Here is a 12,216-nt window from a genome sequence, read left to right as displayed (position 1 = left end):
CGCGTGGCTCGCCCAGGGTCAGTGGACTAGGGCGGGTCCGAGTTTGGCCGGGGGCTCGGGTCCCGTTCTTCCCGCCCCACGCTTGGCTCCCTTCCAGGGCTCAGATGCCAGCTCCCTTCCGGAAGGCACGGCTCCCCAGGGCTCAAGATGTCCGCCGCTAAGCGACCAGAGGCCACACGTGGGCAGGCTGCGCCCCGGCGCCACGTGCTCCGCCGCGTTCCGCCGCGTCCCGTTCCGCTCCCGAGCGCGCCCCGCCCGCCGGCCAATCAGCATGCCGCTCCCGCCTCGCGTCCCGCGCTCCCGCGCGCCCCGCTCCCCTCCCCGGCGCGCCCCACCCCCTCCGTTGGCCCCACCCCCTCATCCGGGCTAGCTCAGGGATTGGCCGGTACGGGCCCGGGGGTGGGGAGCAGCCGCTGGTTGGCCGCGGGGGCGTCACGGGGTCGGGGCGAGCTCCTTTCCAGTCGCGCCGAGGGGGCAGGCTCAGTCTTTCGTCTCAGTCTCGGCTAGCAAAGAGCTGCTCGCGGACGGACTCTTCCCCGCTCTATCCGCCGCCACCGACACTGTCTGGGCCTCGGTCGACGGATCTGCATCCCCCGCGCCCTAGTCTCGCACCGCCACCATGGTGAAGCTAGGGAAGGTGAGAGGCGGCGGCGGGCTAAGGCAGCCACGCGCCCCCGGGGCTGCGGGGCCTAGCGGGCCCCAGCGCGCGAGAGCGGGGCGGAGCGCGACAGCGCGTGCGCGGTGCGGGGCTCCCGGGAAGTCTCGCGCGACGCCGTCGCCGCTACCGCTACAGCCACCGCCGCTAGCTCTGGACTGGGGAGGAGGAGGGCCTGGGGAGACGGGAGTCGAGAGTCGAGAGCGGCGGGAGGGCAGGCGGGGAGCGAAGCCGCGCGTGCGCGCTGGGCCCCGGAGGGGAGTGCTGGGACGAGGGCCGCGTGAGGTCATCTCTGAGCGCCGGGCCCGGGCTCCGCGGGCGCACGTGTTTGGGCGGTGTGCACGTGGGTGCCTGGCTCTCTTACCATATGGCCCCGGCCTGGCCAGGCCGATTGGAGCCGAGCGTTGCCCTGGGTCCGAGTCTGAACTCGTGGGTGGCAGCCTCTGGGAGAGAGGGGGATGAGCCAGATTCCAGGCCAGGGTCAAATGGCTGTGGACTCTAGGGCCTTCTCTTCTGTCAAAAGGGGAGTCTTGACCACGTGGTCTCATGGTCCTGCTGATCTCCACCTTGTGCTGATGGTTCCGGGAACTGGAGACGTAGGGTCCACAGGCGACCTAGATGAGGGGAGGGTAAAGGAGGGGGCCGGGCCGGAGCTTGGACCACGCTTTTAGCACGTGCTTCCCTACTTAACCACGTGGTCTTGCTGTGGGGGTGCCTTGAAGCCAGAATGAGTCTTGCCCAAGTTCTAAAAAACAAGTTTAAGTTTAGCGGCAAGTGAGAGAAAGGTTAGAAAAAACTAGTGCTGATTAACAACAGGCTGTAAAGCTATTTACTGGAGCTGCGGTCAGCCGGCTCAACCGTGTGAGCTGCCCCTTCTGGTGTTTCTAAGTTTACAGGTAACCAGAAGTTTCCCATATTCTGAAGGGTTGGGGGGGGGGGGGGGTTAGCAAAGGTGGGTAGACTTTGCCAAGGAGGACTGACTACCATAAAATCGTGGTTTTGATCACATTCTGAAGCAGGTGATTTTATTAATGTGAATCCTATCCTTGATTAAGGTAGCCCGAGTGTAAATGGATTACAGTTACCTCATGTCATACCTTTTTTTGGTCTTTCCTTCTAGGCTGCTAAAAATCAAGGGGAGCCCAAGAAGATGGCTCCTCCCCCAAAAGAAGTAGAAGATAGTGAAGATGAGGAGATGTCTGAAGATGAAGAGGAGAGCAGCGGAGAAGAGGTAACTTTGTAGCCCTCCCCCGGAAATGATTTGTTTTGTTCTGTAAATGAGGGCAACAAGTTATTTTCAGAATCAAAAGGGAATTTGTGTGCAGGGATTTGGGTAAAATCCGATTTGGCATGGTCTGGTTTAAAAGTTTATTATGAAAATGGCAATTTTCAGCCTGGTGTCAACAGTGTTCAAATCTGGGTTTGATTTTAGGGAAATTTTAATTATTAAAGTTCAAACAATTTTGGGGGAATAGATAGCATTAATTCAATTCTCATTTAAGGGCAGTAGTGATTTTTTTTTGGGGGGGAGGCACATTGAGTAATACTGTCTTTCCTAAGAAAGGTGCTAGGTAACATACATCAGAATATCTCAGCTAATAAGGAATTAAATCCACAGGGTCTTTGTGACTTTCTTTGCTTTACCTGGTTCTTGTAAAGGTGAGCTAAGTAATACTTAGAATCAGGCAGGATTCCACCTCTTTTGAGGTGGTTGAGTCCATTCATAGCACTAGAGTTGTGGACTGTTAGGCTAATTCTGATTTGTACTGTCTGAATACTGTTAGATTGTTCATGGTCGGGTGTTGATGTCCTGAAAGGTAAGAAATAAAGATGGTTGATAGAAAGCATTACTGATTTAGACACCTTTTAAAAATGTGGCATTTCATTAATGTGTCTTAAAAATTGTTTGGATTTAGGTTCTGTCCAAAACTGAGGTCATTAAAGAAGCGTACTTAAAAGTACAGACTTGGTTCCATTCCATATGATTTTGTTCCTTCATCTGTAAAACAGGCTAGACCAAGTCCTTTTTCTAGCTCTCACATGACTTGGAGTATTGGAAATTTCTGAATCCAGGGTCCTTGAAGGGAGTATCTTTTTGAGAAGCTGGAATCACAGAACCTAGTCCAGAGGGTCACAGATCCAGAGTTAGAGGGCCTGGAAAGTTACAGCAGCCCTTGCTCGGGCCTCTTGGGTGCAGAGCCCTGGCAAGCATTGGGAGGTCAGGACCAAACTCTGCCTTAGGCAGCTTGTACTCAGAGCGCCTTAGACCCAGCTGGGCGTGCAGGACATTATGTTAGTGATGGGATTCCAGATGACGTGCTCAGAATAGAGTGGAGTAGCTGGGGGAATTGCATTGTCCTCTTTGGCAGCCAGATTACACTGTTGATTAAGTTGGCCATGGAAAATAATCTGGTTCCTGATGCCTGACTCCCCCTTTCAAACTGTTTTTAGACCAGGCCTGGCTTTTGAATCCCAGCACTTCATACCCATAGGAGCAAATCCTCAGGGTTGCAGGTTGTAGTGGAAGGTAGGTGGTTCAGACTCTGAATCCCTGCCTGAGGGTGGGAGGGGGCGGGGCACTAGGTGCCCACCTGCTTGCCTTCCACACCCTCCCCTATGCTCTTGGTTCCGTAGCTCATTCCCACCCATCTTGAGAGTTGTGTGTTTTGAGTTGTATTTCCTAACTTGAATATTGCACTTGTGGTGGTTTCTTCCCTCTAGGTAGAAACGGGCTTTGTAAATTGTAACATTTTGCAAACATCAATTTTTACAATTAGGTTGTGGTTCCTCAGAAGAAGGGCAAGAAGGCTGTGGCTACGCCAGCCAAGAAAGTTGCACCGACCAAAAAAGCTGTCGTTGCCACCACACCCGCTAAGAAAGCAGCCGTGACTCCTGGTAAGAAGGCGGCTGTCATGGCCTCCGCCAAGAAGGCAGCCACCCCGGCCAAAGCTGTCGCCACCCCGGGAAAGAAGGCGGCCACCCCGGCCAAAGCAGTGGTGACCCCGGCCAAAGGGGCTAAAAATGGGAAGAATGCCAAGAAGGAGGACAGTGAGTCCGAGGAGGAGGAAGACAGCGAAGAGGAAGATGAAGAATTTGAGCCTCCCAAAGCCACAAAGAAGAAAGCAGCTGCTGCCGCCAAACAAGAGTCTGAGGAGGAGGAGGAGGAGGATGACGAGGAGGAGGACAGTGATGAGGATGAAGATGACGAGGATGGTAATCATCATTTCTGTTATAATTTTTTTTAATTGGTAAAGAACCTGTTAGGAAACCCATCAGTTTGCCACTAGAATTTAAATTTTCTTGTCTAGAATTGGAGACCTCACTGGGGGAGCTCATCTCTGGGGTCGGCCTCCCAGGGTGTGATCTGGGACAATGTGGACTGGGACACTCCTGCTCAGGCAGAAATCTCTCCACGTGGGGGAAGTACAGGTTCTTCCTAGGTCCCTTTGTGTGACAGGCGCCGGTCCCTAGCAGTGTCTGATGTCATTCCATTACCTGGGGAGCATTATCCTGGGGGAGGACTTGAAGAGTTTTCTTTTTAGACTCTGAGGAAGAAGCTATGGACACCACACCGGCCAAAGGAAAGGCTGCTGCTGTGAAGGCTGCTGTGGGGAAAGCCGGGAAGGCTGTGAAGGCCAAGGAGGAAGAAGAGGAGGAGGAGGAGGATGACGATGAGGAAGATGATGAGGATGATGACGATGATGAGGATGATGATGAAGAAGAGGAGGAGGAGGAGGAAGAAGAGGAAGAGGAGGAGGAGGAAGGTAATAGATTTCCCCAGATGGGAATTTATTCAGCTCTTGATGGCTCCATCAGGGCTCTATTCCCAAACCAGAGAATGTGCATGGTGGCCCTAGAAGCAGGCTGTGGCCATCTCAGTGGTGACTGCTGGTTTTGTCTTGCAGTGCCTGTGAAAGAAGCTCCAGGAAAGAGGAAAAAGGAAATGACCAAACAGAAGGCTCCTGAAGCCAAGAAGCAGAAACTGGATGGTGAGTGGAGCGGGCTTGGGCACCTGGGGCCGGTGACTTGTGGCGGGGCACAAGTGATGATCTGCCAAGGGACTTAATGCTGACGCCTGATGGATCCTCACTGCAGGCTGATGTGCCGTGTGCCTCTGGGCCTCCAGAGGGGAGTCACTTTTCTACCCTAACACCAGCTTTTTCTTTGTGCAATAGCTGAAGCCTCTACAAATTTCAATCTCTTTGCTGGTAACCTGAACTTCAACAAAAGCGCTACTGAGCTAAAAACTGGGATCACCGACTTCTTTGCCAAAAAGGACCTGACCGTTGTGGACGTCCGCATCGGTGCCACCAGGTAAGTGGCCTGGGTCTGGAGCCTTCCCTCAGCTCTCCACCTGGGCTGCTGGGAGCTATTTTCATGTATAAGGCCCCCAAGGCATTTAAAAAAAGTACAGAAGGCCTGGTCTTTGTTCAGCGTGTTCAGTCAGACATGGTGGACTTAACTCACTCAAGGGGCGTCCCATGGAAGATGGGGATCAAGGCCATCCTCGACTCAGCCGCACATTCTAGGCAGCTGCAGCTGAGGGCTAGAGCTAGGCTGTGCCCGGAGTTCCTGCCTTGGGTAGCCATATCTGTCGAGTCTGCCCAGCTTTGGCTGCGGTCTTGGTAGCCAAGTGGCCACCTTGGTCTGAGCAGTTGGGATATTGTAGGACCTGCGCCATGTCATCTAACCAGACCAAGAAGGACCAGTCACTGTATTTCTAATGCTTTCTGTGAATCCATTGCTAGGATTTGACTAACCACTTCCCTCAGACCTGAGAAATAGTGGAGAAGGGAGTTCATAGAACACATCTTTGCAAATTTGTCTGAATTATTTGGGGAATTCTGGATTCTTGATCTGAACTAGACAGCTGCTGCCACCCCCACTCCCCAAAAAAAGATTTATCTGGTTATAGTTCTGGGTCTTCCTCCTTTTTATTTTCCCTTCCAGGAAGTTTGGCTATGTGGAATTTGAATCTGCTGAAGATATGGAAAAGGCCATGGAACTCAGTGGCTCCAAAGTGCTTGGCTCTGAAATTAAGCTGGAAAAGGCAAAGGAGAACAAGAAAGGTGTGTGGAAGGGTGAGACTGAACTGCTGCCCCTATTTGGTGTCTTTGCTGGGGCGGGGGGCGTTCCTGACCCCTCAGACCTGGCTAACAGCCCCTCCTTTCTTTAGACCGAGATGCAAGGACGCTCTTTGTGAAGAATCTGCCATATAAAGTGACTCAAGAGGAGCTCAAGGAAGTGTTTGAAGATGCTATTGAAATCAGACTGGTCTGCACCAAGGATGGGACCCCTAAGGGGTAGGTTGGGGGGGTACCAGGCCGTGGAGCCTCACACTGAGCACCTGGCTTTATTTAGAGGGAGGCTTGGGTCCACTTCTAGCGGAATGACCACAGAAGTACAGTACACTGAGTGTCCCCTTGACAAGGCCGGGAGGAGTGGTGAATCTGGGGGCAAGACGGTGTCGGGAGCCCAAGTTTCAGCCTTATATGTCCCTGGGTAAATCACTTAGAATCTATCTGGCCCTCTGAAGATGCAGGGGGCTTTCCCTAGATTCCACTTTGCCACTGTACTGCTGGGTCCCTGACCTGAGAATCCAGGAAATGGGAACAGCAGAACTGCCCCTTTGTTGGCACCCATAATCCCCAAGGGCCCCAGGTTTTGGCTTGGCCTGGGCCAGTGGAGAGTGCACCTTGTCCTCTGCCCTCTTGGGCCTCCTTGACCCCGGTATGATTGGGTGTATGACTCCCCATGGGCAGCACCCACTTTTCACCTCCTTCCTCTCCTGGAAACATGGAGTAAGTGGCTGGTCCCGTCTTCCAGAATCGCCTACGTGGAATTTAAGACGGAAGCAGACGTGGACAAGGCCTTGGAGGAGAAACAGGGCACGGAGATCGATGGCCGGGCGCTCATCCTGGACTACACTGGGGAGAAGAGCCAGGGCCAGGAGAACTCGAGGGGCGGCAAGAACAATGCCTGGGGCGGCAGCAACAGCAAGCCGGCCGACTCCAAGACCCTGGTGCTGAACAACCTGGCCTACAGCGCCACGGAGGAGAGTCTGCAGGAGGTGTTCGAGAAGGCCACCTCCATCAGCCTGCCCCAGAACAACCAGGGCCGGCCCAAGGGGTGAGCGGGCCGGGCGCTGCTGCGGCGGGAGGGCCCGGGGCTGGGCTCTGCGGCGGGCTCTCTGACCCTCCTGCCTTCCCCCCCAGGTACGCCTTCATCGAGTTCGCCTCGGTGGAAGACGCCAAAGAAGCTTTGAATACTTGCAATAACATCGAGATCGAGGGCAGAGCCATCCGGTTGGAGCTGAAGGGACAGAAGTCCTCCAACGCAGCCCCAAGGAACCGTAAGTGAAGGGGGGAGCGGCTAAACCGGGGGCCTCATTCCAGACCCCTGCCTTCCAAAGAAGGGCCGGATGTGATGACTAATTCTCTGAGAAGTGCTGATGAAATCTCTAGAAAATTCCTCTAGATAGTCAAGTTCTGATCCAGCTCATCAGGGCGTCACATGGCCTGTGGGCCTACTGTGTGCCAAGATGCTCTGACAAGTGCTCTTCTCTCCCCCCAGAGTCCTACAAGACCTTGTTCGTCAAAGGCCTCTCAGAAGACACAACGGAAGAGACACTGAAAGATTCATTTCAGGGCTCTGTCGGTGCCAGGATAGTCACAGACAGGGAGACGGGGTCCTCTAAAGGGTATGTTGTGGGAGGGAGGATCCCACAGTGGGGGTGGGAAGGTCTCGGGGCCTTCTCATTGAGCTCCTCCCTGTCTGCCAGTGACGGGGTGTGGATTCGCACGAGAAGAACATGAACTTCGCGCCTTGCGTGGTCGTCTCCCCCGCCATCTCGGGGGAGGCTCCTGCCAGGCCGCGGGACAAGTACTTGGGTGGGGTCGGGGAAATGTTGGGGTGCTGCCCCCGCTGACCTCTGCGCTTGCTGCTGACTCTTAGGTTCGGTTTTGTGGACTTCAACTCGGAGGAAGAAGCGAAAGCCGCAAAAGAGGCCATGGAGGATGGGGAGATCGACGGAAACAAAGTGACCCTGGACTGGGCGAAGCCTAGTGGCTTTGGGGGACGAGGTGGCGGCCGTGGAGGAGGCGGCGGAGGCCGTGGAGGCTTTGGGGGCCGAGGAGGCGGCAGAGGGGGCCGAGGAGGTTTTGGAGGCCGAGGCCGAGGGAACTTTGGAGGTGAGTTCTGGCTTTGAGTTGGGGGCTTTTGGGGGGGGGTCTTGTGGGCACCCGCCGTGGCTCATGATCACACTCTTATGCACACACAGGCCGCGGCGGTTTCCGAGGAGGCCGAGGTGACAACAAGCCACAAGGAAAGAAGACGAAGTTTGAGTAGCTTCCCCCTTCTTCCCCTGCCACGTGAACGGACTCTGTGGGTCACATCAGAGCCTTGTGAGGTCATTCCAAGACAGACGGGCCGGGGGCGCCCGTGGCCATCTTGGAAGAGCCTGGATGACATTTCAAGGGAGAGCACGGCAGTTCTAACGGGACGGATGTTCCATATAAACTTTTTGCAGAGACGGGTGATAGCTGTGGGAGTTCACCTCTTGTCTTGAGTTGTCTTGAGTTTATAATGTTTTACCCCATGTACAAAACCATTTTTTTCCTACAAATACCTGTAGTGGTTTTTTGTTTCCTTTTTATCCCTTTTTGGCTGTAAAGAAAAAAGGCAAATGTTTGCTTATGGTTCCTGCTTTCGCAGCCTGTCTTAGGACTCATTAAAGGGGCCTAACCTGGTGCCGGATTGTTTCCTAAAGGGCTTTCGACCAAGGCACCGAGTGAAGACGCCACGGACTCCTGCCGGATGGGCCCGGGCCCGGTTGGCCCAAGCGCCGCGCTGGCCACATCCCCCTCGGGCCCCTGGGGACCCAAAGCTCTTTGTTCTGGGGCAGTGGGAACCCCCCCTCCCTGGCAGGGCTCTTGGCATAGGCCTGGCGCAATCTCTTAGAATTAGAAGGCCAGCCTTGGGGTGACACATGGACCAAAGGTCCTAGGATAGTGATGGGAGCAAGGAGAGCCCCCTTGGGAGACGCTGCAGTTCCTCCTGGGAAGGTAAGTGAAGGCGCCGCCTTCTGTGTCCTGTGAGAGAATCCAGGATTAAATTGGTGGCAAGAAGGGGGCCTGCCGTGGGACCCCCAAACCACACTAGGGTAGCAAGGAGGCCAAGGGCTTAAAAATCTGCCTGGACCTCAGTGGGGGAGGGGAGGTGGTGGACTGTTTGGTCAGCTGGCCAAGGGCCTGTGGGTGGCGACCAGTCAGCAGCCGGTGGGGCTTCTTGTGGCTGGGAGCAAGTGTATCCTAGCAGGCGTTGCCAGGGTGCCCTGTTGGCAGAAAGCCTTAGGCAAGTCAAAGCCCTTGGCCAGCATTAGGATGAGGGGCACCTGCCGGCTGGCACATTAGAAACCTGCAGCCATTTTAGAAGAGGGGCAGCTAGCAAATGGTTGAAAAGGCCTTGCAGTCAGTGCCCAGCAGGGGGCAGCATGGCCCTGCTGGAGACATGGCAGTCCTCAGTGCCAAGCTGCCCTTGGGCTGGCCAGCACCACGGCATCTGAGGAGGGCCCTGAGCAGGGCCAGTTCCCCATAGGACCTCTGGCCAGCCAGGCAGGCTGCCTGGGCCAGGGGGCACCGAGGCTGCTGGGCGCTGTGGTCCGGCTCACCAGGAAGGAGTTGGGGGTGGGAACAACCACTTCTCCGGGCTCCTAGGTTGAGGCTTATACGGGCTTGGGACCCCAGGCCCCCTCCTACAGCTAAGGGCAAAGGGCCTAGTAGGTGGCTTGGACCAAAAGAACCTTGCAGTGGGGGCCTGAGCCAGCCAGAAGCACCAGGGAAAAGCTTCCCGAGTCTGTTCCAAGACTGGGAAGGTTCTTAAATGTGGAGAAGGGTTTGGTGATTGAATCTGGACCTAGGATGGGACCTTGGGGGCCCTTCATCCCCCTCCCAAAAGGCTCCATCACAGCAGGCCCGGGGAGCTGGGTCTCCCACCTTAGGGATGCAAACAGGCTCTGCTCCCAAAGGGCTCGGCCTGGGGAAGGGCCCGGAGGCCTTTGTAGGGAAGAAGGGCCAACAGAATGATCCTGTTTAGGGTGAATGGGGGAGCAAAGTTCTCCAGGTGCAGGCTCAGCTCCCCAAGCTGGGACCCAGAACTCCTCAGAGGGACAGGAGACAGCTGCCCTCCATAAGCCAGGCTGGTGGCAAGTCTCCAGTCATTCCTCCCTGCAAGTGTTGAGGCTGCAATCATGTATTGAGCACCAGCTGTGTGCCAAAGCACTCTTACAGGACGCCATCGAGGCTCCTTCCCAGCAGGGTCCTGAGGAGTCTTCCTCAATTGTGTTTCGGAGTTGGGATTCCCCCAGACGCGCCTTTTGTGGTTTTTTTGTCAGCTGAGGACCACAAACTGCTGAGATCATCTTTGGGCCCGGGATCCCTCCCTGCCCACTGCGCCCCACGTGCGGGCAGGGAGAAGAAAACGGCCCCAGGGGGTCCTGGACAGGCTCCTTACCTCATTGCCCAGGGTGGGAGCTCTTTGCTTGGGGGGAGTCGGCAGGTTCTGAGCCCTGTCTTCCCAGGCTGGCTCAGGAACTTGTGCCCTGAGGAGTTGTCCAGGGATTCTGGACTCAGGGCCCAGCCCTCACCTGGCCGGGGCACTACCATGGGACCCGGACCAAGATGGGTCTGGGGAGTGAAGAGACTCCCAAGAAGGGAGAAAGGGCCTGCTCCTTGATGGGCCTCTAGGGGGCGCCATCAACTAAGACATCCCTATGGAAGCCAAGCTGAAGGAGCTGAGCCCTTCCTGCTGGCCCCGGAGCAATGGGTGCCAGTGACTGGCAGCTGGCGACCCCCAGGCCCCAAGCTTTGGCTTCTGGTCCCCAGCCAAATGCCATCTTCCGTGGGCCCAAACTCCCTCGAAATTGTTTGGAAACATCCAGGATTTCCTCATATTGCCCATGTTCAACATTACCTTTTAAAGAATTGTGGTTTGTCTGCCCCTTGCCCGGCCCTTGAGAAGGCGATTCCGCATGGGAACTGTGCAGACCTGTTCTAGTGGCCCCTGGGGTCCCAGAGCCCTGCGCTTACTTCCTGTTTATTGTCCCCTCCTTTGGTGAGAGCTCTCTGTCTTTCTGAATCCCTGGTGCTCAGTAGTGTCTGGTACATAGTAGGTGCTTAATAAGTGATTTTCTAAAGGATTTATGATGAAACGCTCCCTTGCTTCAGAGAGGAACAGGTGGAGTTTGGGCGCAGACTTTAAAACTACCATTTTTTGTGGGGGTGTCACTGGGGGCCCAGAAGGCAACACGGCTAATGTGGAACTAGGTCTCCCATGACTGCACGTGTATAAACTATCAAACTGCCTTCAGAAAGGGAGCGGGGGTGAGAATTTAAAACTACAACTTTAAAAAAAAAATGTTAATATTTTTACATGTAATTGGGGGAAAACAATTCAAAAATGAATAAATATCTGCTTAATGCTTTATTTTGAGCTTCCCTCAGACCCACTGATGTTTTTCAAGATTGTGGGATGTTTTTGTATTCATCACTTGGCCTGCTTCCAGCTTGAACAAAATCTGAATTTGTGCAAGAGGCCCTGTGCATCCACTTGCCCCTTTTGGCCTCCCATTCATTCCCATAATCCCCTCTGTGGGCCGGTTTCCCTTTGAGAATTGCCAGCCTGGCTTTAGCCCTTCGACCGGCTCTTTGCACATTTTTTCCCAAATTTTGGATGGGTCTGGGTGCCTCCCTAGATGGAAGTTACTCGCCCTCCCCCTTTCTCTCCCCCTCCCCCCCCAAATGCAATTGCCAGCCTAATTCTGCTCAGAATAGCGACTCCCTCTTAGAAGGACAAGCCAAGAATCGGCCCGCTTGGGGGGGGACTCCAGGTGAGAGCAGGCTGCATCTCTGGCCGGTTCTTGAGCTCCCCTGCTTCCTCTGGTCAGAGGGCCCCTCGCCTCTCCCATCCCCCCCGCGGGTACTTCTGCTTTGGTCCTCCACAGGCCAGCTCCCTCTCCTTGATCTCTTCAGCTTTTCAATAAGGTAAGATTGGTCCTGGAAGCTCCATCTTTTTCTGGTGTCACGTTCCCCTTGGTGCTGTCTGGTGGAACTCGGGGACTCCTCGGATGATTTTAAATTCACAAAACATGGAAGGTTACGAAAGAAACCAATTGGAGCGGAAGTCGTCCATATTGTGGACATAGTGTGTATAGGAGCAAGCTCTTGGATGATTCCAGTCCTAGAGACCTAGTCTCGCCATGAGCCCTCCTCTCTCTGCCTCTGGGAATAGCCAGGGAGGGCAGGAACCCAGACGGCAACACATCTAGAACCGGAAAAGAATACCCTCCTTTCACAGGTAAGGAAAAGAAGGGAAGTTGGCTGGTTTCTGAGGCAGTCCTTGGTTCCCAGACTTCAATCCACAAGAGCCCACGTAGACCCCAACTTAGAGACGCTCTCCCTGGCACTATTGCCTTGTTTTGGGGCCATTATTGGGCACTTACCCACTCCCGTGGTGATGGGATTGATACGTCCCTGTGCCAATGGGCCAGTGGCCCTCTCCCAACA

At 54.8% G+C, this 12,216-nt stretch overlaps 1 protein-coding gene and 3 non-coding genes across 5 annotated transcripts; all 4 read left to right on the top strand.

Moving 5' to 3' along the window:
• Nucleotides 1-446: 446 nt before the first annotated feature.
• NCL (nucleolin) lies at nt 447-8,403 on the top strand. Of its 2 annotated transcripts, none has more exons than XM_051999524.1 (13): nt 447-637; nt 1,776-1,886; nt 3,433-3,868; nt 4,198-4,419; nt 4,561-4,644; nt 4,831-4,969; nt 5,606-5,736; nt 5,832-5,958; nt 6,482-6,784; nt 6,871-7,007; nt 7,229-7,355; nt 7,610-7,845; nt 7,935-8,403. In XM_051999524.1, exons 1-13 carry the CDS (start codon nt 620-622, stop codon nt 8,000-8,002), a joined length of 2,139 nt encoding a protein of 712 aa, XP_051855484.1. In that variant the 5' UTR covers nt 447-619; the 3' UTR covers nt 8,003-8,403. The 2 variants fall into 2 exon arrangements, with proteins under 2 accessions (XP_051855484.1, XP_051855485.1); XM_051999525.1 differs by having other exon boundaries at nt 448-637; nt 5,606-5,724.
• On the top strand, nt 4,691-4,760 carry LOC127563607 (small nucleolar RNA SNORD82). Its single transcript, XR_007954048.1, has one exon. It is a non-coding gene; the product is annotated as a small nucleolar RNA SNORD82 (small nucleolar RNA).
• Nucleotides 7,074-7,152, top strand: LOC127563614 (small nucleolar RNA SNORD20). Its single transcript, XR_007954056.1, has one exon. It is a non-coding gene; the product is annotated as a small nucleolar RNA SNORD20 (small nucleolar RNA).
• On the top strand, nt 7,405-7,539 carry LOC127563596 (small nucleolar RNA SNORA75). The gene has a single exon (XR_007954038.1). It is a non-coding gene; the product is annotated as a small nucleolar RNA SNORA75 (small nucleolar RNA).
• Nucleotides 8,404-12,216: the final 3,813 nt, after the last annotated feature.

This window comes from Antechinus flavipes, chromosome 4 (genome assembly GCF_016432865.1).
Source record: "Antechinus flavipes isolate AdamAnt ecotype Samford, QLD, Australia chromosome 4, AdamAnt_v2, whole genome shotgun sequence".
In the NCBI taxonomy this organism is placed as follows: Eukaryota; Metazoa; Chordata; class Mammalia; order Dasyuromorphia; family Dasyuridae; genus Antechinus; species Antechinus flavipes.
Note: the sequence above shows the minus strand (reverse complement) of the source record. Positions and strands in the feature narration are given on the sequence as shown.

Coding starts and splice junctions, on each gene's coding strand:
- NCL (XM_051999524.1), top strand. Junction 3,869..4,197: donor GGATGAAGATGACGAGGATG/GTAATCATCATT, acceptor TTTTCTTTTTAG/ACTCTGAGGAAGAAGCTATG. Junction 4,645..4,830: donor CAAGAAGCAGAAACTGGATG/GTGAGTGGAGCG, acceptor TTTGTGCAATAG/CTGAAGCCTCTACAAATTTC.